This window comes from Telmatherina bonti (genome assembly GCF_933228915.1).
Source record: "Telmatherina bonti genome assembly, chromosome: 9".
NCBI lineage: Eukaryota > Metazoa > Chordata > Actinopteri > Atheriniformes > Telmatherinidae > Telmatherina > Telmatherina bonti.
In genome coordinates, this window is record NC_136627.1 from 22224252 (window position 1) to 22251458 (window position 27207).

The window sequence follows — 27207 nt, forward strand, 5'->3', positions numbered from 1 at the left end:
TTTTGCAGAGGAGTCACTCATTTGGCCTAAATTCAATATTTTTTAGTTTTATTCTTGGATAATGACAGAAATGGCCTGTTTCACCACATCAAGCCAGCTTGTTAAAGATCGCCACTGACCTTTTGCATTGATTTGTGATGCCAAAGCAACTTAGCAGTAAAAAGGCTCTCTGGGTTTGTAGAATGCAAAAACGGTGAACTAAACCTCTATTTTCTTCTTATCTCACCACAGTGTGATTATCTGGTATTTTCAATAGAATAATAACAAAATTAATTCTGCATCCAGTCAATGTAGGAAACAAATTCAGAATTTTGATGAGTATCTTGCAATATTTGCTCTCCTGAGAAACAGGAAGGCAGACAGAGGACTCAGGCATAATAAGACGGAAGGGAATAGCAGAGCGGAAAGTGAAAAAGAACAGAGAAAGAGAAAGAAGCTGGAGAATGTCAGTCACTTTCTGAGCAGGTGTGGTGATGCTGGCAAATGGAAAGAAAATAAATGACAGAGAACGAGGAGCAGCCAACTAGGGAGCCAAAACATACGGTGGAGAGAAGAAGAGAAAGCGACGGCAACTGGGAGACTAAAAACGCAGAGAAGAGAGAGTTTGTGGTTTACGGGGAGAAAAAGAAATTTGTTCATGAAAAAAGAAAGGAGCACAAGTAAGAAGGAGAGAGAGAGTGACAACAAGTGGAACGACGCATCCTGTGAGGGATTACCCTGGGTTCATTCCGCAACTGGAATTACAGCATGAGGAAAAGATTACACTGGCTGCTCAGTGAAGCGTCAGGATTGGCTGATTTTCCTGTCAGAAAAATACCGTATCCAATAGGGTGTAGCAAGAATGTGCCGTGACAGATGCATCCATCATACATGAGAGAAGAAATAGCAACCATTATCAAGCATAATGTCACTCAGCTCACTTATGCTGAGGCTGAGGCGTTCAGGAGTCACAGTGGTGCAAATGAATTGGAGTTGAGACAGATACACGTGGTCGTACTTTTATATGTGCTTTGGTAAAATATCCTCACGGGCTTCTGAGGATGGACTCTTGGTGGTGTTGCGCTCGCTCAGGCTGAAGCTGAACTGAATGATGCAGTTTCTACCTATTCAGGATGTGGAATCAGCAACTATAACTTAACTAAACAAAGGACATGTAGTTATGTTTAGAGCACTCTCACTCTGCCTAACAGTAAGCACATTGTTCAGATGGAGAAAAAGGAATAATATGTGTGTGTCTGAGTCTGTTATGCATGTTTTCTCTGTGGAATAGTGAGTGAGAAAAAAAAACTGCTAACTTTTTACAGAAGCTCTCTCCGGTATGAGTCATCATTAACAGGAATGAAACTAATCAGGGTGACGCTGTAAGCAAACTTCAGGGGCTAAACAGACACAGGTGGTGGTGTAGGTGGACGGGGTTGCCATACAATAAAGAGAAGACAGGAGCCAGCGCGCAGCCGTGACTCTGTTACAGATGAGATGAAATAGAGCTACATGTGGAGGTTTATATAAATATTAACTGCAGATCAAGACCTCTTTAATCTCTACTGAGAAACTGAAACTGCTGAAAAAGTAAATCAAGTTGCATTTTCACAATCTGTGCAGGCAGAACTTTGCCTTGTTTCAGACCTGGCAATCAATTCTAAAGCTAATCAGCGCTCATTATTTGACATTATGAAGAATAAAGGCATGGCTAGTTCAATATCCATAACCAGCCGAAAGCGCTTGGTTGAAGAGAAGTCTTTGAGCTCACAGAGCAGATCTTCAAAGCAGCGCTGCTGGTTCTGCAAAAGCTGCATCCTCCATAGAGAAGACAACAAACAATGGATGGCCCGGCAGCGACAGTCCCGGCTCAGCCTGTCCACCCAGACTGTGTGGACTGTCCAAGTCCTCATCTCTAATGATCCCTCTGGTGGAGATGTATTCTAACACTGGGGACAGAAGGGGGTTTTGTTCAAACCCAATTCTTGCTCAGCTTGTCACTAAAGCACTGTGGGACGATGCTCAACTCTTTTTCCAACACCAGCAGTGACATCACCAGTTATGACATCTAATGAGGACATTCAGAAACACACAAGTTTTTACCTACAGCTGACTGGACTTAACTGTCTACCCAAGGCATTTGTTATGTGTGAAAAGTTTAGCTTTGCAACTCCGTCTTGTCCAGATTCTGTCCTTTTTTTCCCTATTTGAAATGCCTATTTGTATCTTTGTATAAAAGTTATGGCAGAGCTCCAATTACATCCAATTATGTAGAACTTCAACAGTCAAGCACAGTGTGGTCAGTGAAGGTCAGGTCCCCGAGTCCCATTATCTGCTTCAAGTCCAGGTTACCCTTCATTTCCATAGAGGTTGCTTTATCTGGGTATGGTTTCAGCATTACAGATACTGATTATTATCAAAGATATATATCAAAGAAATCACATGAATATTGCAGCTATAGGTTGGTCTTTAAGAATCTTCTGCTCCCTCATGACGTCAAGTAGCTGCTGTTATCTTAAGAGTGAGACAGCTTGGGAACTTCTAAGCTATAATTAAATCTGCATAAATGTTTATGCAGGTGGGTGTCAAAAGTACCAAGATTTCGAGCAGAACTTGTAAATGTAAAAATATGATCAGTGTTATTAAATAAATCTGCCAGCATGATTAAGGCTTCTTTGTTGAACCGATGAAAAGCCCATCATACAGCGCTATCAGACACTGTTGTTGAGAGGAGCACAGAGGTTGAAAAGGAGACTGTATTACTAAGTTGAAGAAAAGATCCTGAATTCACTCTGGAGGCGAGCCTTAGTGACTGGAATTTGATTAGAGAACCTAAGTAGCCAGTGAAAAAATGCTCCCCTTCGAGTTGATCAAACTCTGGATTACATGCTTACACTTCATGTTGTAGTGGCTGATTATAATTTAGAGAAAATAATAGACTGAAGACTGATAGAGGGCTAAAAAAAAAAAAAAACCTCCAAAAAACAGAAACAAAAGCAATGATGAAACTACAAACCCGGACTGATGATAAAGCTACTGATTATCTATTAGGCGAGTCTACCAGGCTACAGCCATGCATAACTAGCAGCAGCTATGCATTATCAATAATTGTCTAGGAGTACAGACCTTACAGATATCAATATAAATGGCTAATGCAGATCATTAACTGCCAAGGTGTTAGTGGGCCTTTGCCCCGCTGTGTGTGTTTAATAGAAAAAAAACAAAGAATGGAAGAGAAGGTGATAAATATAGTGACTTAATCTGAAGGCAATTTATTACTGTTCTTGACCTGAATTATTCACACATGTGATATTTTCTGTTGAATGAAGCCAAACTCCTTGGATCTGGTGGTTAAGGTTCAATACACAAGAACATTTCATGTTTATGCCAAATGACGCCCGTCTTTCTGCACTGATAAATGCAGGAAAACAGAATGCAGAAGGGTAGCATCAGTAAGATGGAGGATATGGATGCTTTACTTCTTTGCTTGACAACCGCCACCCCCCTCTCTGCCACCACACCCCCCCTCATGTTTTCCTTTTTTATAATCCGTAGAAAGGTGCACATATGTTGGCTGCTGCCTCTGTCTGCCTGTTCCTGCTATGTTATATGTCACTTGTCTGTTTATTCTGGGACGGGTTGTACTGGAAGACATTTCGTTGTGCCGGGACGCTGGTTAAGTGATAATGAACTGCATTCTGATTCTGATTCTGATTCTGATTCTGATTCTGATTCTGATTCTGATTCTGATTCTGATCCTGGTCCTGATTCTGATTCTGATTCTGATTCTGATTCTGATTCTGATCCTGAGTGACTCTGAACTCTGTGCACCAACCAGCCACAACTTAAATCCACAGGCAGGTGAGGGATAACTCAATTCATCCCATTACAATGCTATTCCCAGGTTGAAATCTTGAATCCTGACATTCCTGTGGCCATTACTTTGAGACGTACGGCCCACCTAACAAATGTTCTCTATTGACCTCGTCTTCAAGCTTCCCAGATGCAATTCACTGGATATGCCAAAACAAGCCTGATCGATGAAAGTTCCCTCATGCAACACACTATAGCCCAGTGCCACACACCAGTGAACACCAACAGAGGTTTTGTTATGATGTATAGAAAGGATCTATTGCAGTACAACTGTAAACCATGTATTTGTATTTGTTAAGCAACGAAAACAATAAAAATAGCAATGATTACAAAGACTGAAAGTGATTTAAAATGTGAATCCTCTGAAGAATTCTACAAGCTGAGAGAGCAGGGTATACCCAAAAGAGAGAGTACGTGAGACAATACCCACAGGGTTACAAATCCTCTTTCAGTGGTTCTGCAGAGACGTTCCAGTTCAATCTGAGTTTTGGTAGGAATTCGGGAATGTGCTGTGCCGACTGGTACAAACTAAGATTCAGAGGCAAACTTGGAGGCACACAGGAACAGAGGCTTTCAGGCACATACACATACATTTGCATGTACATGCATATAACACACTCACACACACACCCACCCAAGCAATACATTCACAGCCTCACCCAGCCTTGAAATCCGTTAAGACTGGGAGATCTTGCAAAACAGCTCATCCATTCTGCTTTTGATCTATTCCCCATCTCCAGCTTGCAAAGTGCAAACTGAGAAAAACAAAAGAGGAAAGGGGACTGCTGTACGTCACTGAGAGACCAAACAAAGAACAGAATGAAACATACACACAAAGGATGCTGGTGTGTGCCGACGAGAAATGCAAGTCTGCTTTGACAAATTCAATATGAATTTCCATGTATAGTCACAGAGGGATAACATCGAGCAGGCAGATGATGCAGCAGGATAGCATTGATTTCTTATCTGACTGGCAATAATTTATTGTGCTGAGCTCTGACTGATGCTAAAAAAATGGCATATCTTAAAAACAAATGCTACAACTATTTTTATATATATACACATGGGGGAAGGCAACTGCATTAATCTTTGTCCTTGACCACCTGAAGAATTATTCAGAGCTTTCAAGTGAATCTTGGACAGAACAGTAAAAAGGGAAACACAAGACATGATGGATAAAATGTCTAAAGACAAGTGTCTGTCTTCCATCCAGGGATATCATGGCTCTGGCCATCACTGGGACTGTTACACGCCTGCAGCAAATTGCTTTATGTCTATCTGCGTGTCAGTCTGAGATACAGAAACAGCAAGGCAGACATTATTAGCTCATGCCTTCTATGCATGCAAGGCATACAAATCAAACTCAAACCCATTCATGTTAATGGCAAATTTTCTACTTATACATCAAATGCCACAAATGTCAATATAGTTAGACTTGTCATTCACATTCATTCATATTGGAGTAAATTAAATGGGAATAAAATGAGAACAAAGCTAATAAATGTAACTGGAGTCTCTTGCTTCCAGATGAGTTGTTTATTTCTCAAGATACGTGCATGCTCTGACCTTCAGGACTGTCTATAGGAGGATATTGAACTCATAACAGCAACAGCAACGGCTAAACGTGAGATAAATTAGTTACGATGCAACTGTTTAAAAGCCGATCCATGGCTTTGAGACTGAGCATTTCTCACATGACAGAACAGCTTTTCTGTGCTTACTAAACTTCATATAACAGTACCCCACATCAGATACTTCATCTAAACAAAGCTGACATGGTGATATGATGGAAAATAAAATCAATCTATAGTGAAGAGAGAGTCACAAACTCCAGGAAGATTAAAGCAACACAGAAGAAAAAGCTACTCCGAGGAGGGCTGACAATAAGTAATGAAGCAAGGCATGCAGAAAGTTTCTGAACGGGAGGCAGAAAAGATAATATTGGATTTACACATTTTATTTGAGGTTACAAGGAGATGATTCCAAGACTAGAAAAGCTCAAGAGTGCCTTCAGACTGCCAATGAAGCAATGGCACATGAAGAAGGTGAGGGACAAACCGTGTTCAATGGATGATCTCAGGAAGTTAATGTGGTCTGACATGCTGCAACGACATGGTGCCGTTTCAATGGCTCGAAAAATGATCTACACACATTCACACACAAACACACACCATCTGTGGCAGTATAACTCTGACAACAAGAACATGCTCCTGTTCATGTCATGTGCTTTTGTAGATTGTTTCTGGAAAGAGACTTTCAAATAATAAAATCTGGTATAAAGTAAAAGACCAAGAGGTCTCCCCAGCAAATCTACCTGAATGGGATCCACAGAGATGCTTCGCAGCTTTGCAGGGACAGTTTTATGCAACATCGAAATGATAAAGCTATAAAACATATTGGAAAATAAACACAATTTATGCAGTAACAATGTCTTTCTCCCCCAAAGGCAGATAGAAATTCTGTAAAGGGGAGCCATGTGCAGTGCTGCTCAAAAGTTTGTTGATCCTTGAGAACATTTAACATGCATGAAATCACTGCATTTCACAAACAGTCTTAAAGTAGAAAAATATATGAAACAAGAACAAATTAACACATATTTTATACATCATTAATAAGAAAGGTACTCCTGACTTTGTGTAGGGAATCTATGTAACAGCACCTTCCACCATCCCTCCTTCCTTCTCCTAAGTGTTAATCATCGAAGCGTCATGACATCAGGCTGACTGACATCTGGTGGGGTAAATTGGGCACAACTACCAAGTAAATAACTACTGCCCCATCATCCCTTTTCAACTGTGAAGGACAAACTGTGAAGCCAGTAGAAAATGCCAAAACTTTGCTGAAAGGCATTGTTTAGTTGGCCACTTCAGAACTACTTCAGTCACATGGAAGTGCAACGTGGCAAAGAGTGAAGAGCCAATGCAGCAGCATCTTTGTACCAACAGCTCATTTGAAGGTCATTTTAACTGTTTTACAACAACAAAAATAGAATTGGAGATTATTTTGCATGTCTACGAACAGATGTTAAAAGCAATAATTTTTCCAAATTTTAGGACTTGCAAACACAGTAGGAATGAAGCAAATTCATTCCCACTGTTATCCGCCTTGTACTAAATAAACTATCAGGTCAAAAAATCTTCTGTGGGTTGATGAGTTTTAAATCCCTTCTTAAGACCCACCTATTTTCATTGGCATTTTACCCAGAATGAGTTTGCTTTTATTGCTTTTATTATTTATTTGTTTAATTGTTTTTATATTTTATGGTTTTAAACTTTACTGTTTTATTGTTTTATGTTTTAATATGTTCATTATGTTACGTTTAGCACTTTGTTAGCAGTGGCTGTCAGAAAGTGCTTTATAAATAAAGTTGGCTTGGCTTGATGAGATGAAACAGAACTTTTAGGTTTTTCTGTTTGGAGCAAAAAAAATCTGTCTTAAGCTACTTTACATCTGTGCTATTTTGCATGGTTTGAGCTTCCTTGCATCTGACCCAAGACAGCTATAATCACTGATGTAATTTTACTATCGAATACCTTAAAAATTTGTAGGTCCATCTGTCTGTTGACTTAATCTAAACAGAAACTGGGTCATACAGCTCACAGACCCTAAGCACACAAGTCCTTCCATCAAAGATGACTTAAATAGAAATAAAAGTTGATGTTTTGGAATAGCCACAGTCAAAGTCCTGACCTTAATTCCAGAAAAGTGTTTTAGAAGGACCAGAAGTGAGCTGGTGAAGAAACCCATCAACATCTTAGCGCTAAAGCTGTTCTTTACCAAACAGTACAATAAATATTCCTCCAACCTGATGTGCAGGTCTGTTCAACAGTTCCTCCTGTTAACGCTCTATGTGCCACACCATATACAGATAGCAAGGGTTCCCTCTTTTTGTTAGTCCCAGATATGTAATGTTGGCTCAAAGTTTGGCCTCATCATTTTTTCAAAATCGTTTTTTATAAGGTTCACAAATATTCAAGCATCAATGTACAAACACCTCAGAGACTACAATATGTTTACGCTGCACAGCCAGATGCTGTTAGTTCGTAAAGGCTGTAGCATTAAGTCCAGTTTTTATAAAGGGGTCAAGCTGAGGACAGGACTGTTTGGTGCAGTAAACTCTTATCTCTGATGACTTCCTACAGCCAACTGTAACCTTACTAGATATCAATGGATGCATAAGCTACATATTAGCATGACACCATAGCAGTGCATTGCCTTCCTTGAAAGGACAAGAACAGTAGAAACCAAGGAGTTTAGTAGTCAAAACATGAAAAATCTCATGGTATGTTTCAACATGGCATTCTTCTTGCTTTGTTCTTTTTGCTGAGTCAAATTGGTAAGATTGGGATCCCAATGAAAGGATTCCAAAGTGAGATGGCTTGGATTTTACATAGTGACTGGTATTTTTTCAAGTTTATGCCTGTGGAAATGAAAAAAAATACCATCCTGCCATCCTGGCATCCTACTGAGCCACTCCCTGGGTGGAAACAGGGTATTAGGGGAAAAGGTGCAAGCAGCATGTATTGTGTTTAGATCAGGGGTGTCCAGCTCCGGTCCTCGAGGGCCAGAATCCTGCAGGTTTTCTATGTATCCCTGCTCAGACACACCTGATTCAAATTAATTAGTAGTAGAGCTTAATCGGTTGTGCACGTCATTGGCTGTTTAATCCATTTAGTGGAAGCTAGATGTGTTGGAACAGGATTATATGTGAAACCTGCAGGACAGCGGCCCTCGAGGACCGACTTTGGACACCCCTGGTTTAGATCTAAAGCATCTGTTAGACGCGGCTGAGATATTCTCATATTTGCTGAGGATTGAGATGGAGAAAGAGATCCAAGCCAATTTGTGGCATGCTGAGCTGCACTGGGCTCCTAAGGAAAGAAAAAAGCTGGAAGGTGTTTTGGATCTGTCAGCCTGCAGGGGCCACCCCATACCTCTCATCTCCTTATGCTCTCCCTTTCCCAGCCCTCCTATCCTACTGTACCTGTCCCATCCCTCTCTCTTCTCACTGCAGCATATAAATTGAATTGAGTACATCTGCATCTGCAGCAGCAGGGGTAGCGAGAGTAATAGTGTTCTCAGAGATGGTTTGGGAGCAAAGAAAAGAGGAGGGGGGGGTGAGGAAAAAAAAGCAGATTGCCATAATAAAAGTGGGAGCAGTGCTGACAGGAAATAAATAAATCCAACAAAAAAGGGAGAGCAATTGAACGAGCACATTCACCCTTTAACTGGAGGAAGTCTTGTGTAAATAACACAGCTCAAATCATTTCATGCAAATTGAGGTGGTGGCCATGCAGTGTGTGAGTGTGTGTGTGTGTGCGTGTGTGTGAGAGAGAGACAGTGAAATTTTGCGTGTGTTAAAGACATTTGAAGCACTCAGCATTCCCTCAGATATAAAGTAGTAGATGATGGAAAGAGCTTTACTCTACATCTGAAGACCTTTGCACAGGAGCACCCGGAGGCTGAAGTTTATCATCTGACTTGCCTGTAAATGTCAGAATGATCATTTCAGAGACAAGAGGATGTATGCATAGATGGAGATGATGTAGTAAAGTGATCATCCTTACATAAAGATTTACAAAGGGGATATAAGTGTGGACATAAATTGGAAACAAGTAGAAGAAAATACACAAATAAATAAAATCAGAATCAGAGAAAAGGGAAAGCGAACTACAACACACACCTCCTGAGACATGATTTTACATATTATCATCTGTAAGCCTGAGTTGTATGTTGTGTATACGTTGGTTTCACTGGCTCTTGAATGGGGGGCATTTTATGGGTAAAATTGTTTGCTAAACAATTTTATAAATAAAGATTGATTGATTAATACAATACGAAACATGAACAAATGGTTGAAGTATTTCTAATGTCTCCTACTTTATGTTTCCACATTGCCAAAAAGAGAAATACAACCCATTTTCCTTTTTTTAAAATTTTATTTAAATTCTTAATTCACGGCTTTACTGTCTGCATACGTTCCAAACTTTATAAAATCATTTAGACCTGATAATCCCACAGCAGCATACACACTAAAGCCTCAGCATTAATAATCAAAGAATGTCATGAAATAATAAAAATACATCCATTAGAGGAAAGAAATGAATTTACAACTTCGTGTTTTGCTGGTAAGTTAATATCTAACTTCGACAGAAGTAGAGTTTTTTGGGACCTTGCTGGGGGGGGGGGGGGGTGTCTTTTTTCTTACATTGCATGTTGGCTTTTTTCCCCAAATAGAGGATCTGAGCACTTCTCTGGTGTGCAGTCAGGGTAGGCAGTGCCTACCCAAGACAAAAGGGATCAAATTAAATAATTTAACTGTAGTGATTTGATTTATTTTATTAGAAAAAAAAAAAGCTTTTATTTATAATTATTGATCTTTAATGTACGTTTTCTAATTATACTTTCTTAATGCCTGTAATGCTTGAAAGTGCTGGCATTTAGTGCTCCTCATAGTTCAATAAAAATAAAAACCTCAACAGCGCCCCCTCCTGGCCATGAAATGAAGCTTCATAAGTGACTCATCATTGCGCGCTGATCAGGCCACGCCTTCTATTGAAGGCACAGCGCTTCTCTGCCATGACCTCCCATATTATCGCAGCGGTGTGTGTTCGCGCATGCGCAGTTAGTTTCTAATATAAAGATTATGTACGTAAAAAGGCAGATCACTACGCTGCCTTTTTACGTTAGGCAGCCATAGACATCATATATATGTATGACATCGTATATATGATGTCTATGTTAGGCAGCGTAGTGATCTGCCTTTTTACGTTACTGTACTATGGAAATGATCTATGTACGTTAAGAGAGAATTTGTGAATTGATCCTCTGGTCTGAAGTTTGCTGGCGGGCTCACCGGCAAAATGACTTCTCTTGAGAGGCTGAAACAGTTTTCACATCTTTCTTTTGAGGAAAAACGTAAACTTTTGAATGATCGGAGACCAACACCTGAGCTACCTGATCTTCAGGAAAGGAAGGGTCAGAAAATTGTCCGTACTTTTCAGAGTGAATGGTACAAAAGGAAGGATTGGCTGTGTGGATGTCCTAAGTTGAACCGGCTGTTCTGTTTTCCATTTTTGCTTTTTGGCGGCACCTCTGACAATGTCTGGACTAATGCTGGGTATTGTGATTTAAACAACTTGCCCTGTGCCATAGCCAAACATGAAAAATCGGTGGTCCACATTCAGAGCCAGATTGCTCTGAAAACATTTGGTCACAGCAGAATTGACCTGGCTTTGGATGAGCAAAGGCGGCTGGGCATTAGTATGCATAATGAAACAGTGAGGAAGAACAGAGAAATCCTCAAAAGTTTCAAAGATGTTGTGTGTTTCATCGGAAAACAAGAACTGGCTTTCCGTGGGAACGATGAAACTGGAAACTCCTCGAACTGGGGAAATTACATCGAGCTGCTGCACCTGCTAGCTAGCAAGGATGCTAGTCTCTCCGCCCACTTGGCTTCATCCACGGTGTTTTCTGGCACTTCCAACAGGATTCAGAATGACCTGATTGAGGCGATTGCAGATGTTCTGAGGGACAACATAACAGAAGAAGTGGGTGTTCCTGTGGAGGTAGACGACACGAATAAGGCCCAACTCCCCATTATTTTAAGATATGTGTCTGGCAGTGAAGTGAAGGAGGCTTTTCTGGGCTTTGATGATGTCAGTGAAGACAAGAGATGAAACCAACTATATCATGGGTGTCCTGGACAAGCTGGACTGTGCACACAAGCTGGTCGCGCAAACATATGATGGCGCATCAGTTCTGGCATCGCAGCTAAACGGAGTGCAGGCAAAAATCAGAGAAAAAGTACCCGAGGCATTGTTTACTCACTGTTACGGACACAAACTGAACCTCGTCCTCTCGCAGTCTGCACAGGTGATCCCAGAATGTAAAGTCTTTTTCAAGACTCTGGAAGGCCTTGCTGCTTATTTCAGCAAATCCACAAAACGCAGCAATCTGCTGGATGAAGTGGTCAGAAGACGCATTCCATGCGCAGCAGCGACCCCATGGACCTCCAGGCTTGTTCAGACCGTCTTGTTCCACTATGCAGAACTTCTGGAGGTGTTCAGGCTCATTCAGGAAAACCCTGATGACTGGGATGGACCAGCTCTGACTATGGCCTGTGGTTTCAGCATCTGGCTCTCCAAAGCGTCGACCTGCTTCCTCCTCATGGTGTACGGCGCGGTTTTCACAGAGACAGACGCATTGTTCTTCAGGCCAAGGTGATGGACATAGGATTCTGCTCTCTACGGGTCAGAGACACGATGAAAGCCTTGAGCAACCAGCGTGAGACTTTTGACTCATTTTATACGCAGTTTCAGCAGCGGTGCAAAGTGCTGAACTTGGTGCCCAGCGACACCCGCAGCTAGCGGCTGCCCGCAGATGAGGATAACATCAACTTGCACATGGAGGCCATATTCAAAAACTTGGGAGGGCTGGATTTTCTGACTTTAATCAATCATCGACATTTTGATGAATTGTCAGCCAAATTTGATGATGCAAAACTGCACAGCCTTGCTAAATATGGGAAGCATTTCGATTTTGTGAGGCTAAAGGCCGACCTTATTGGCCTGTACAGCTCACAGATGACCAGAAACAAGTCACCTCATGAACTGCTTGCTTTCGTGGTTGAACACGACCTAGAACACACTGTTCCAGAGGCTGCAAAACTCTTGAAGTTGGCGTTGACCATTCCAGCCACCACAGCATCAGCGGAGAGGTCTTTTTCAACCTTAAAACGGATCAAAACCTACAGCCGCAACAGGACAGAGCAAGGAAGACTTTCAGCTCTCGCTCTGATATCGATTGAAAAGGAAAGGCTCATCAAACTGAAGGCAAACGTAGAAGAGTTTTACAACGCTGTGATCAGCAACTTTGTCAAGGACAGGCGCATGGACTTCATCTTCAAATAAAAGTAAGGTTAAACTCTTTATCTCCCTCCCTCTCTGTTGTTATGGCAGTGTTCACGTGTAAGCCATGTGGTGATTATGGTCCAACATCACGTTGTTGTTTTGTTTTATGGATCTAAAATACTGACATGATTTTTTTTTTTTTTTTTTAAATTCTTAAACCTTAATAACCGTGTAAATTGCATAATTACGGCACGAGGAGCTGCACATGGGTGCAGTAGAGTATTCTTTTTTTTTTTTGTGGTGTTGCTCTCAGGTATTTTTACATTAAATGTCTATCTGGGGTGTGGACCCTTGAGATACTGACGTTTCAGCACCGCAGACAGCTCCGCAGACAGCTCCGCATCCGAGTCGTCAGTCTCTCTACTTATTGCATTTGGGATACAATCAGGCTGAGCTGTCATCAGTTGCGTAAACGTGGACGGTCCATACGGCTCAGTTGAATTTGCTGAGCATTAAGTTCGTAAGATTCTCCGTTATGATTTACAGGAATTTGGGGGATGTGGCAACTTCTGACTTGTATGTCGGAAAATTTAGCACTTCTGCTGTGTATTCTGTGTCCAGGTTGATTAAATTAGATTTCCTTTAGATGGCTGTGTAGAGGAAATGTTCTAAGAAATTGAGAATTTTTCAGGAATAATAGTTTTAAGTGCTGTTATTTTACAAGCAATGATACGAAGCTTTGGCTGCTGCACTTGGTGCGGAAAGGCTGGTTTGCTGGATGGGTATATTGCCAGTCACAAATGGCTGTGCATACGTATGTCCAAGCTCATGCGTGCTCGCTGCTGTGCGAACGAGCATGTCCATGAGTTTAGAGCGGGGATGGTGCGCACAAAAATATTTTCACAAAGGCATATAGCCATAATGTTATTTATCCTACTCGTTGTTGTGATGTAGAATTATTGTGAGAATCTGACGTTTTGTTAGATTAAGTAGGGAACTTTGTAAATGATCACTTCATTAAAAAAAAAAAAAAAAAAAAAAAAATATGTATATATATATATATATATATATATATATATATATATATATATATATATATATGTATATGTATATATATATATATATATATTATATATATATATATATATATATATATATATATATATATATATATATATATACGGCACGTGCCTGCTTTTCTGTCATGGCACTGAACAAAGGAAAATGTGCAGCTCCAGATACAACTGCTGGTTGTTCAGTTCCATGCATTGCAGATTGATTTTTAAAAACTTTGATGCAGCAGCTTAGGCTTTTTCACTCAGTTCAGCGTCTGATAGCCATCAACCTTGGATGCGTTTAAAAGGAGAATATTATCAACATGTCAAAATTTTTGAGCTGAATCTTTCCTTGGGCACTGAATTTCACAAAGCACCTGTGGACTCAGTAATGAGAACAATTTGCTTTGTGTCACACTGCAGTCGGCCTTTGGCCTTATCCACTTCTGGCCAGCGTGTCCGACCATAACCTCCTCATAAAGTGCTTTGCAGCCGTTTGCAGCCTGTCCAACTGAGTCCATGGGCTAAAAGCATGTCTCTCTTTTTCTGTTGTTTTCTCTCCTCGCTCTCAGGTGGTTTCCATGCCAAAGGAGTGCCTCCATAGTGCAAATAATGAAGTGCCTCCATTATTAAACTTAATTACTTAATTACTGACTCTCCTCTAAACAGGAACTGACTTGGAGAGTTTTCTGCTCACCATCTGCCTGCAATGCACAGATATCTGCATGTTCAAGCAGTAAAAACAAAAAGTGACTCAGAAATGTACCGATGGAAGTAAATGGTAAATGGACTTGTACTTCTATAGCGCTTTTCTAGTCATACAGACCACTCAAAGCGCTTTACACTACTTGTCACATTCACCCATTCGCACACTCACTCAACACACTCATACCCCGATAGGCACATCGGGGGGCAGTTTGGGGTTCAGTGTCTTGCCCTAGGACACTTCGGCATTTCAGGGGAAGCCTGGAATCGATCCCTCAACTTACCAGTTGAAGGACAACTGCTCTTCCTCCTGAGCTACAGCCGCATGGAAGTGCTTACACAGCTTTGACAGCACTCTCTCGCACGCTCGCATAACAGTCTTTTACTGTAACAGGCAACAGCTTGCCTAATCCAAACTGCAATAATTACTCATTTTACAGCTTCCTCCAATTAATCAGCATGCCGCTGTCAATGAGCTCCATGTGGAAAATGAGGGCCAGTCCACAGAGGCCAGGGGGCGGCTGAGAGGCTGGACAGCTTTGTCAGCGTGGTGTGTGCTGTGGCGCAATTGGCTGGCAGGTTGCAGTTTGTTTGCTTTGGAAAACACTTGCGCCTCTGCTAAACCAGAATAAATGGTGGTGGACTTGTTTTGCACGGCCGTGTGTGCAGCCAAGTAGCAAGCAGCAGGGGATGATCCAAACAATTTCAGTTGTTAAATATAAGCCTTGGCGCATGCACACACATACATACTTGTTAACCTCCCTTATTAGCAATCCCCACCTCAACACACACACACACATACACACATACAGTTTTGATTTAAATATAAAACTCTGGTTAATTCACACTGTAAGCTGATGCCATTTTGATTATTCAGCGATTCTACAGCTGTTAAGTTCAGGAATCACTACAGAGTAAATGACAGCAGCCACTTTCCACACTGGTGATGTCCCCCCCCCTCACCAAAATAATTCTGTAATCCATCCAAGCAAAAAGAGTAAGCGCTGAAAAACTGCTGGGTCTTTTGATGTTCATGAAGAGAGGGAAGCTGTCTGTGTTCCCACACACAGGTTGAGTCATATTATCCATGTAGATGAATCCAGAATGATTCTGTTTTATGGTGTAACCCTGGTGTTCGCACCATCTGGAAAGTACAGCCTCAGAAACATGTTCAGATTCAAAATGGAGTCAAGACTTTCTTTGTATTAGGCTTTTTTTTTTATCAAGCTCATTACACAGACTTGTAAAAGGACATCATACAGGATACAGAGGATTACAGTCAGATTAGTCGTTCCATCGAGAAAAAGGGCTCAAGGTCTCTGTGCTTGCTTTTACTGCTAAGTCTCGTGACAGCTACCATAGAGCAGGTATTAAAAAGAGCCCTAGCTGTTATGTCTTCTGCAAAATTTTACTGTTTTTAATTTTATAGCTTGGTCTTTTCTTTCACCGCTATTTCTCATTTGTGGCCACTTTCTGTCTCATTTATTTTCAGCCTGTGAGCCTCCTTTTTTTTCCATCAATCTTTCTCATCTCCATCATTCACCTCCCCTCTGGACTGGAGTCGCGTACAGGTGCCAGTGGCGCCTTGACCAGAATGTGGACAAAGCCAGGCCAACCTCAGCATCATTGCTGGCACAATGTACTGTCTACACAGCTGGATAATTTACTTTGCCTGCCAAAACTCAACAAATAAATATGTGTGTGCCTCGCAGCCACATCATATCCTGCAGCTAAAGTGGGCTAACCAGCTGTTTTTGGGCTTTAGGTAATTACCAGAGTTCTGGGTTTAAATTTTTCTTATGCAGCAGTTAGTTACTGGATGGGACAAGAAGCATTTCATAAATGCTGATCATTTTTAACTGGTAGGATGATGACACTGAATCTTGTACTTTCTACGTATTGCTCTGCTTCCCAGGTGCAATAATAAATATCGCTACATAAAAAGTCATTAGTGTATCTGCCATAGATCGCAACAAAACCTGCACTACAAATAGTATTTCCACAAATATCTTGTCACCAGTATGTTTTGTGTGAATATATTATATTACAAAAAATTGTCAAAATGTTGAGATGTATTATTTTTGTAGAGTTAGGAATTCCTCTCTGCCTTGAAGCAGCCCTCCAAAAATACCAGAGCAAATTTCCATCTGCTGCAAAATCCCTCTTTCACCAGGCCAGGAGGCTAACAGATGCGACAGCCAGCCTCTGGTATAACGTCTCTCCTCTGTGGGTAAACCAGCTGTCACAGATGTTGCTCATGATGTACAAAGAGGCAAGAACATGCAACCTACGTCTTACAGCCCGAGAGCTGCTGCCTTACAGAAGCTCTGTGATGCTTTACTGCCTCATGTGAGGAGAGGGACACCATGACAGCTGCTGGCTAAATATGGCATACAATACATAAATGTAAAACTAATGCTTCATAAAACTAAACAAGGATGTATGATCAATAAAGTCCAAAACATAAAAAATACGGAGGAAGCAGTAGCTTGTGCCATGCGGGTTGGAAAAATGAGTAAAAAGTTGCTTGTTGATGTTTGTTTGAGTTTAACGACACCAAAATGACTCTTAACACTCTTTTAATAAATAGAAACTTGCAGAGAAATTAACAATGTCTAAAACAGCTGGTGTGCAGGAATTCATCGACCTGCACAAAGAAACTAGTGAGTGTAAAAATGTTATTTGTTGCCTGGCAACAGTAAAGGCCTGACATAGTTTGGAAATATGACTCCTGCCAGAGACAAAAAAAAAATTATTAAATTAACAACGAAATTATATTTTGTTGTCACTTATTCCTGTTCATTTATAAATGCAGCTTGTAGAACACTTGTATAAAACTAACTCTGTCGTTGAAGAAGTGTTATTTTCCAGCAGTACTTCAGTTATTGGGCATGACACCAAACTGTGCTAATCTAAGCCAATGGTTTCAAGTTGGACAAAGACGCTGTTAAGAAACATGAACAGCTGCTACATGAACTGGCTCTTCAGGGTTAAGCAAAGCTATGAGTGCTGAAAAACATGTCAAAATTTCCATTTCATGCTGATGTAGAGGTTAAGTGACGTGTTTTGTTCTTTTGTTCTTTTATAGGAAAGGAAATGAGTAGAGACTCATTAAATGCAGATTTAGTGCAAAAATTAAACTCTAATGGCTTTCCCTGAATCCTCGTTGCTACAATACAAGCACTGATTAATATTCCACCAAGAACTGATGTTACTTCAAAGATGCAAAGGCAAAGCCCATCTAACGACAACTATGTCATATTTACTGACTTATTTAGCTAGCTAGCTAGCTAGCTAGCTAGATAGATAGATAGATGGCAATTGGCAGCACAGCATTGTGAGGTGATCTTTCATTGGGCCGGCTGAAAGGTGCAACGTGAAAAGGAAAGGGCACCAGTGTGGTGGTCAGTAGCTTAAACAATATGCTAGATTACTCCATCAGGTTGCATTTTTGAATAAAATTTCTTTCCATAGTGATTCAAAGGAAGGATATGGTGTGGTAGTATGAGGCAAGACTTATACCTAACAAAAAAGAACTGATATGTCATATGATGCTTTATAAATAGTGCAGGTGTATATATGTGTGTAGGCAGTGTGCCACATTTCTATCCTGCCAAGGCTATGCCCCTCCACTGTCTGCCTGACTGAGACAGCCCAAACTCAACAGCATGTGGGAAGTGTTTGTTAACAAAGCAAACAACACCCCTCTTCTCTCCCCATCTCACACCTTGCCTCTTTCCATTAATGTAGCTGGCAGTGCTGCAGTACAATTCTTCTGGTCGAAATCATCACATTAGGCCAGATAGCATTATCCTTCTGTTTGACTAGCCCAGTGCCAGTGTCAAGAGGGGACGTGAGGAGAGACGGACAAGGTTAACAAAGATGGACCACTTGTTTCATGTGCAGCTTAGGAGGGATACTGGTTATGCTGAGGCATAAATCTGATATCTATTTCATGTGATCATCCAAATGACAGGCTCAACGCTTAAAACCACCGTGAAACCTCTCCGTTCTACCTCACGTTCTGTAGCATAACACAATAAAAGCTGCTTAAAATACTGCAGATAAGAAATGCTATCTGCTTTAGTGTGATGGTGACAGTTTGTTGGATTATGGATGAAATAATAACCACTATACGGTATATAATGCTGCACAGACAGAACATTAGCACAGCAGGGAAATGCATATAATAACTGTCAGGTTGAGGGACGGATATTTCCAGGGGAAATATAGTGCACACTTTGGAACAGCACAATGAAGAAGGACAGAAAACATATCATTTTACATCAAATGTCAGCCCTTAAAATGAAAGGTGAAATATGAACTCCTGGCATTAATAAAACACTATTTTTTAAGAAGTGTATCTAACAAGCATCTGTTAATTTCATGTAAAAAATATTACATTCAGGATCATCTATGCTATCTGTTGATGATGGGAAACACATGCAGTGACAGGTAGAGACACCCAACATCTTCTTATTGTAAAAATGAAGAATGTGAATAGAAAATGAAATGAATGAAATAAAAATGATGAGTTCTGACTTCAATGAGATGAAAACAAAGGAAACAAAATGATGTAAAAGCTCAGATATAGTTTTTATTCAAATAAACTCCCTCACCACGTGTCTATAAGGAAATATCTCCATATAAAAATATGTGCATATAACTCATCTAAGCCCACCAGCACTTTGATGTTCTTTGTTGCTCTGATGCTGCTTCATACCCCCATTCAGACTGTCAGCTGAGTACATGATTATCGTTAGATGTATGAAGATACACATGTTGGAACAAAGATGTATGTAGTCATGAGTATATGTATGTAAATGTGCGTGGGCACATAGGGACACCCATGTATGCATCTAAGTATGTATAGATGTGTGTATGTATATATGTATGCATGTATATGATTTGTACAATTATTTTGACCTGTCTGAAATAAAACTAAAATCATCATCAAAGCTGCAGGAACTTAAGGATCATTTAGTAAAGTAAGACAAGCTGTCTGGCATTTACACATTTACAGTAGTTGGGCATACATTGGAGCACTTTATAGGATGCTATTGTAGTATGACAACTCATGAAATAGGTCATGATAAATATAGTGGATCACGGATTACTACTGTAGACATAATAATTAATTTCCAGTATTTCTTGTCAACAACTCCAGGCCACAACAACGTTTAATGAACAATTATCTTTCAGCAAAACAACAAAAAACAACAACAACAACAAAAAAAGAGAAGAAGTTACAGCTGTCACTGAGTGTTTATGGTAAAATGTGAAATGTCACAAACAATTACAAGCATTGCTGCACTCTGAGCTTGGAAACTAGAATAGAAAGAAAAACATAATCTATGTACATTTTTCTTTCAATATTTTAAACACTTTTAAGGTCACTGTGCCAGCTACTGTCATCTTATTTACCCCCCCAACAAATTGTGATATCTGTCACAACACATCAGTGTACGACATGTAAACTTTGCTGGCTTTGTGAGTCATTGGAAAGACTCAGTCTTTATGCATATTCTAAAACCCAACTATTACCATAAAAGTAAACATGACCAGAGACTGATTCTTCATCTTAATGCACCTCGCAATCCTCCATCTATTCAAAGCTTATGCTGCTTTTGTGCTGATGTTTACTTTAAAATCCTTTTCTCCCTCCATTCATTACTCACATACAGCAGAGATTTTCAGTGCTTGTGACGGCTCCGCTCCACCAGGGCATTTGGAGATGCAGTTGATGGATGGAAAAGTACCTTGGCTAAACAGATTTTCCCTGGTTGGTGTTAGCTTTGCAGCAGTGGGATGTTGCTGTTGTCTCTAACTGCTTCAAAAAACCTTTTGGTCTCTGTTTTTTTTAATTTTTTATCAGAAGTTTCTCAAAAAACAAAAACAAAAAAACATACTATGAGTTCATCTCATACTTAAATGTCACTGTAATGAGAAAACACACTGGGGTGCCAGAATGGTTAGCAGGTTTTGTGTCTACTAAAAAATCCTTCAAACATGGTTTCTGCATATCAGAGTTTAGTGATCTGGGATGTAACAGTTGTAAAATTGTTAAACCTTGAGATGACAAATAAGAAACCCTTCCAATAGAATAATTACCAAACCCTGAATAATAGATAAAGCTCAGAGCCCTCTTCTTCTTCCTTTGGCTCTTCTATCTAAAAAAACAAAACAAAAAAACAAACAAACAAAAAAAAAAACAATGCTGTAATGCAGTTGAGGCTAGGTCTCCTAATATAAAGATATAAAAGTGGAACTACTCTCTGGGATTGTGTGACGATGCATGCAGACTATTATCGCTAACTAGACAGGCACGCTGAAACCTGTAAACCAGCATCTACTCAGGCAGAACTGGGCTTACTCATAATAATCATCACCTCCCACAAAATCTCAGCAGAGTAATTCTGTAAAACAAGCAAGTAAAGAATTGCAAATGGAAGTTTTGTTCAACGAGGAATCACAGTTTTAAAGTTTTAGACAAATCTGTTAAACTTCTGATAACAGCAGCAAATGCAACGCTAACTCCAAAGCTAACTCCAATTTTTTTTTTCTTTTTAGGCTAAATATATTTTCTCTAAAAATATGCTTCTTTCACCTTCAAAGAGGCATACCGAATTTTTTTAATTTGGTATGCTCCTCCACTCTTCCACTAGCAGGGTAATGGATATTGTTTGCAGCAAGAAATGTCAGCGAGGAAGAGTTCTCACGGCTCCCTGCAGCATGATCTATCTCCAGTAACTCTAACCCGCTGCTGTAAAGAAGAACTGCAACATTTGCCAGAAGTAGTGCACCACTGGGATCAAAACGGTGACAGGACTACATGTGGTTAGTAACCGTCGCACTATAGCCTCTACTTATCTTCAGAGAGAAAGAGTACATTCTCATAGCCAGTCACATTAACTTGATGCTACTGGGAAGCTTCGTGGTGTTTCCTTATGCAATTTGAAGACAACCTCAGCATCAAAATTTTAAGACTGAGAGTTACATTACCTGCCTTAGGCCATCCTTGCTGTTCTGCATTATCCTCAGGGCGTAGTTGGATCGCTGTCCTTTACTGTTAAATTCAATGTGTCCTGTTAGACCTTCCAACTCTACCTATCCAACACAGAGACAGCACCGTGTTAAAAAACCGCAACGTTTACTCACTGAACTGAGGCTACTTTTATCAGCCTCTTAAATACTATGTAATATTTAGTATCATTCACATGAAGACAGGGGTGAAATAGCTTCAATTTACAACAAAAGAAGAATCAATTAGTCATTATTCATTCTTGGAGAAAGAAAGACACACAGACTGATGTCAAACTCGCTAGAATGAATTATTTGGATCATTTAGAACCATTTCTACCAAACAGAAAAAAAACTTTTAATCACTGACAGCCCATCTATACATTTATATCCTCCTTCATTGTAATTCAGTAAAACTATAGACAAGATAACCAGACTGAGTTGACAGGTAGGGTATCATTGAATAAGATGACAACACAGAGATCACCTGCTGTGAAGTGTCTAAGCTCTGTTTTCATTTTCACACTTTTCCAAAATTATTCTTGTTAATCTTTCCCTTCAAAATTTTGTTTCCAATCAGCAACCGGCTGATTGTTTTACAGCCTCATACAACAGGCTCTACACTGTGGCCTGTAAACAACCCCCTGACTCTCCAAACTCTGAGCCAGGGGAGAAAACCAAGCCAATTTACATTTTCTGTAAAGCAGCATTACAAATGTTTACTTTAAATCTGATTCATGAATTGATACAAAAACAGCAGCAGAAAAGTATGCAACCTACATCTTTTTTAATCTGATGACCATTAAATTAGATTTTTTTTAAAGAATTTTTGTCTGTATTTCATGATAAAAACCTGGACAGTACTGTTCAGCCGATATAGTTGGAATTACAAACAATTATAGCTTAAAATTTAAGTTCGCTTTGTCATTTCACATTATTTTATGTTTCTGTCACATTTTTCACCACATGATCAGCACGGATGTCACTCATATAAAAAGGTTTTGTCCTGTTTTGATGTTTTTTGTCATTAAACTTCCATCTTTCCTGCAGATAGTATTATATGCGTGGTCAGTTCCTCTAAAAGCTGTATATCTTAAAGGAAGCTACAGGCAGAGCAACAACTGCCCAAAGATTTTATCACATTTATTTATTAATTTAGTGCAAAACATGTTAGATTTTAAATCACATTAGCTTGTGAGAAGTTATGTTTTATAAAAAGCAAACAGTGAGTTGAAGTGTCTGAAATGAGGCAGTGAAAGGTAAAAAATTCCAGTTTGTCTGCAGAGAGAGTCTACTTTCTAGCTCCTTGTAGATAAAAACCCGTCTGAAAACTTTAACTGCACTTAGAGTAACATAATTGTTTGTTTACAGCTCCTGAAGCCTGTTATATCATTGTTTTCTTAGTGTCTCTTTTGTGGAGAAAAGCATGGTAAATGTACACAATGACAGAGGCACAGAAGACAAACAAAGTTTGTTTAACAGTGATAAAAAAAAAACAAACAGCAAAAAAAAAACACAGCTGATACACATTTTCTGTTGACTGATTTCATTCAGAAAAGCAAATAAGTACATACAACTACATAAAATATCTGTTTTCTTTGGTACAGGTGTCACCATGTCCAACAGAGGCAGTCTTACCATCCTCAGGTAGTTCATGAGGCTGGTACCATGCTCCCAAATCTTGGAGGACTTGCAGGAGAGCTGAGTAGCGCCAACGTTCTGGCTACGGTTCAGCTCTTGGACAGCTGCCACCACCGCGTATACCGCATCAAAGAGCAGAGCTGATGAGAGCTGCAGAGAGGGGGAGATGAAGAAGGTGAATACATTATGCCAACACACACTGTAACACACGAAGCTGCTAAAACCCATGGCAAGCGCAACACGTCAGCTGTTAGCGGTCTGTGAGGGGTTAACCTATCCCTGGAGTGGCAGGGAGATTATTCCATTAGATCATTAGAAGGACTCTGATCTGCTGACAGTGTTGAAAACTATCTCTCTCTCCCCCTGTATCTCTTGGACAGACTCTGTCCTTCCTGAGCTCATCTCCAATGAAACTGGCACATCCTGACCATTCCAATTACTGCCCGTCTCTCCTAGCAAGGGCCAGAAAACATTGGAGAGGCAGCTTTTCCTCACATGTTTCCTTTGCAAACAGCTTTAATGTCACAAGCAGCACATTCTGGTATATACATTTTATAGTACACATGCTTCCCTTCATTAGATGCTCAGGAGAGCCTATGCTTCACGGCTGTACATCTGTTTAAAGGAATTAGAGATGCAATGACCCAAACGCTGGTTGGATATGAGACACAGATAGGGATTGTGATGTGTGAAGAACTACATCAGGTTGAACAACTAATCTGCAGATTGCAGCTTTAAAATGGCTAAAATATGTGCAAGGTACAATTTAAGAGAAATAGAGTGTTTCTAAGTTGCTACCACAGACATTACACTCACAAGTCAATAAACCTTTGGTTTATATTGATATTCTAATGACTTTGTGGATGAACATGATGTTAAATGACTGAGCTACCATTAAAGTAAATGACAAACTATCACAGCAGTATTTTGATTATGTTCCACTCACGTCAATATGCTCATGTCTACACTGTAAAACTGGCACTGACTTAAAGTGAATTTGAACTAAATATTTACTCATACTGCATCCCACATTGTCTGCTTTGGTTTCCTACTTTGAGATAATCATGAAAGAATTCCATAAAATCTTGATATGTTGGAAATAATGTTACTAGTTGTAAGATAAAAGTTAGTTTATGTGGGAAATAGTTGAAATCATTGACTTTAAATGATATACTGTCTCAATTGATACAAATAAAAGTTAAAAAAAAAAAAAATCTGGTTGCATTAATAATTTGCATTGAATAAAATGTCAAGAACAAAACTCAACACAACTGATGGCGAGAACCAGTATGGTTGACACATCCTTTGCTAAGCCCATTAGAAAGGTCTAACTCCAGGCTAAAAATGTGAAGCTGCCATGTTGGGTGTTCTTATCTAAATCATTGAACATTTAATTAAGAGTTTTACAGTATTTCCAGCCACCTCACACATGTAATTTTCAAACTTTTGACCTGTAGCTACCTTCATTTGATAAGGCTGCTCCTGTTTTACATGCAGCTTCAGTTTTATATTGACAAAGCTGCAAACTCTCAGAAATTACTTCTTATAGTACTAATCTTAGAATATTTAGTAAGAATGAACTGATAACATGCCTTAGTTTAATAAAGCATTATTGATTTTGGTATTAAACGCTCTTCTTAAATGAACCTTTACATGATATCCTCCTACATTTCTCTTGTCTCGGGTGAATTAGTGCAACTTTTTATATCTGGAAGCATCAATGTCTCAGTTTATCACATGAACTGTAGATGTAATCTGTATGCCCGGAATATATGAGAGTGAGTGAGGCAGTATGTTATGTACGCGTCTAACTGGGTTAATCAGTTTCATGCTTGGGCGCCGACAGCTTTTATCCTTTCTAGTTATTTGCTAATTAGCCACAAGTCCTAATTATCACAGGCTTACTTAAGTATCTGAGTAACCTGCTGTGCAGACAACACATTTCTTTATGGTCTGAACCTGTTTCACCACCCACTTTAAATGAAACAGATGGTGGGGGTAGAGGTCTGGGGTTACAGGTGAACATGGGAGCAGCCTTGTTCCATTATTTATTTTCTCATACAGTGGACTTGTCCTTTAATTGCTACTATTGTGTTCTTTCTAATAAAGTCCTTAAGCACATTTTGCAGAGATGGACATTTTTTTTTTCACATTTCTGTTTTCGTGAAGAGCTTGAAAAGACAAACAACTAAAACATTTGAATGGATTTTTTTTCTTTAACCGTTTCAAATAGTTTAACTATTTGTTAACTCATTTTTATCCATTATCATTTCACACTCAAATTCTAGTGATTGCAGTAGTTATTATTAAAATATTGTTCTGACAGGAATAATAATAAGACACAACTATTTATGTAATTACTGTGTTAATTTAGGTCAAATGCTGTGATTGATTAGTAGAAAAATAATAAATAGTGAAAGAAAATCATCATTTAAATATGAATCTAATTTTGGAAAGGCTGCATAAAAACAAATGGCTGCAGCAGGATGACTACACACATGCAGTCAAACTCAGTAACACACACAGCAGGTTTCCGCTGTGAGATCAGTGGGAGATTTTTTTTTATCAATGATTTTAAAACAAATGAATGAGAATGATTTGTCTTGGGATCCCTGTGTGTTGGCTAAAATATAAAAAGAAAAGCAGTTGACCCATCTTGAGATTGAAGATAATCCTAATGGTGCTACGCTACAAACCTACAAAAAAACCCATTCAAACATATTTAAGGAGTGAATTGGTGATGTGGGACTGTTTTAGAGTCAGTCAGTCAAAAGTGCAGTGCACAGTACATCGGACGCTGTGCTTCTTACACAGTTGAGCTGTGCATAATGTGGAAAAATTGTGATAAAAATTATAAGCTGAATGCCAACGACCGCTAATGAGCAGTGAGGGAAGGAACAATTAACTACACAACACCTGAAATTACAGCAGTTAACTTGAGATAAGGAGGCAGCGTTTTGTAATAACTATGCGTGTGGATGATTCTTACAGTTAATCTTTGGTCTTTATGTTTTTTTGAGATCACATATTAGTGTTACTAACTGGAGTGCCAGCGAAGGGTGCATGGTCGCAGTTTTCCTGCCAGGAGCGGTTGAGACTTAGCGCAAAATCCTGGAAGAAGGGATGTGTTTTGTTGAAGACAGAAAACCCGACAATGTTCACTCGCTGGTCTGCCACATCATCCAGTCGCAGTAAGGAAAACTCCTGTGGGGAAAAGTAAATGTGGGACAGACAGACAGACAGAAAGACAGAGGGAGAGTTTTACTGAATACAGCACAGCTAGATAGAAGCTGTCATATTCTGCCACGACCGGCCATCGTCTGTTTAAATTACCCCCAAATGATATATTGAATCAGTGTCAAGGTAAAAAGGGCGTGTTCATTGAACAACTTCACGTCCAGTTTAATTTGTAGGACTCACTTTTCATTAACTTCCATGATTCCAGTTGATTGACGTGAGAAAGCTCGAGAAATGTATCCATTTACATAATTTCTATATATTTCTGCACAAATTTATGCATTTTCTTCTGGCTATATGTATTTCCTGACATGCAGGTCACTGTTACTAATCATGAATTGCAAAGTTAATGGGCCTGAATTTCATAGAAGGAGACGGAAGGAATCTGAAATAAAGTCGGGAAAGGAGAGGGGGAAGAAAACGTGAAAATACAGGGCACTTAGACTTATAAATAATTGAAATAGAAATTCATGTCATACTGAAATGTTCCAGGCTGGTAGAAGAGGAAAATAAATGTCATTTGTTATTTGGTTCTTTTGCTTTAGGGACTAGCTTTCTTCTGCCAGGGGAGCAGCAGAAAGGGGACAGGTGAGAGATGAAGGAGGGGAGAAAAATGAGGAAGTTGGGGTGTGACAGGGGATGGACGTCTCCTGAAGGTTAATAGAGGTGTCAGAACCAGTCCCCTCTAGGGTGGTGGCCTTCACCTGCCAGTCCTTTGTGGCATCTAGCTTATGACAGCCAGACCAAGCCTAGTCTACCTATCTGCCTGTCAGCCACCAAGGCCGGGAACCTGAAGATAAGAGAAGTTGGAGGGAATGGCGAGTCGCAGAGGACAGACTATGATA

At 39.8% G+C, this 27207-nt stretch overlaps 1 protein-coding gene across 2 annotated transcripts in view; it reads right to left on the reverse strand.

Moving 5' to 3' along the window:
- The window catches only part of grik4 (glutamate receptor, ionotropic, kainate 4), a gene marked incomplete at both ends in the record, with an annotated part of 175185 nt that overhangs the window by 36252 nt on the left and 111726 nt on the right, over nucleotides 1-27207 (reverse strand). For both annotated transcript variants that reach the window (XM_079245816.1, XM_079245815.1), the window contains 3 exons: nucleotides 21467-21571; nucleotides 23123-23275; nucleotides 26168-26329. In XM_079245816.1, the coding sequence (XP_079101942.1) occupies nucleotides 21467-21571; nucleotides 23123-23275; nucleotides 26168-26329 (420 nt within the window). The remainder of the gene's footprint in view (nucleotides 1-21466; nucleotides 21572-23122; nucleotides 23276-26167; nucleotides 26330-27207) is intronic.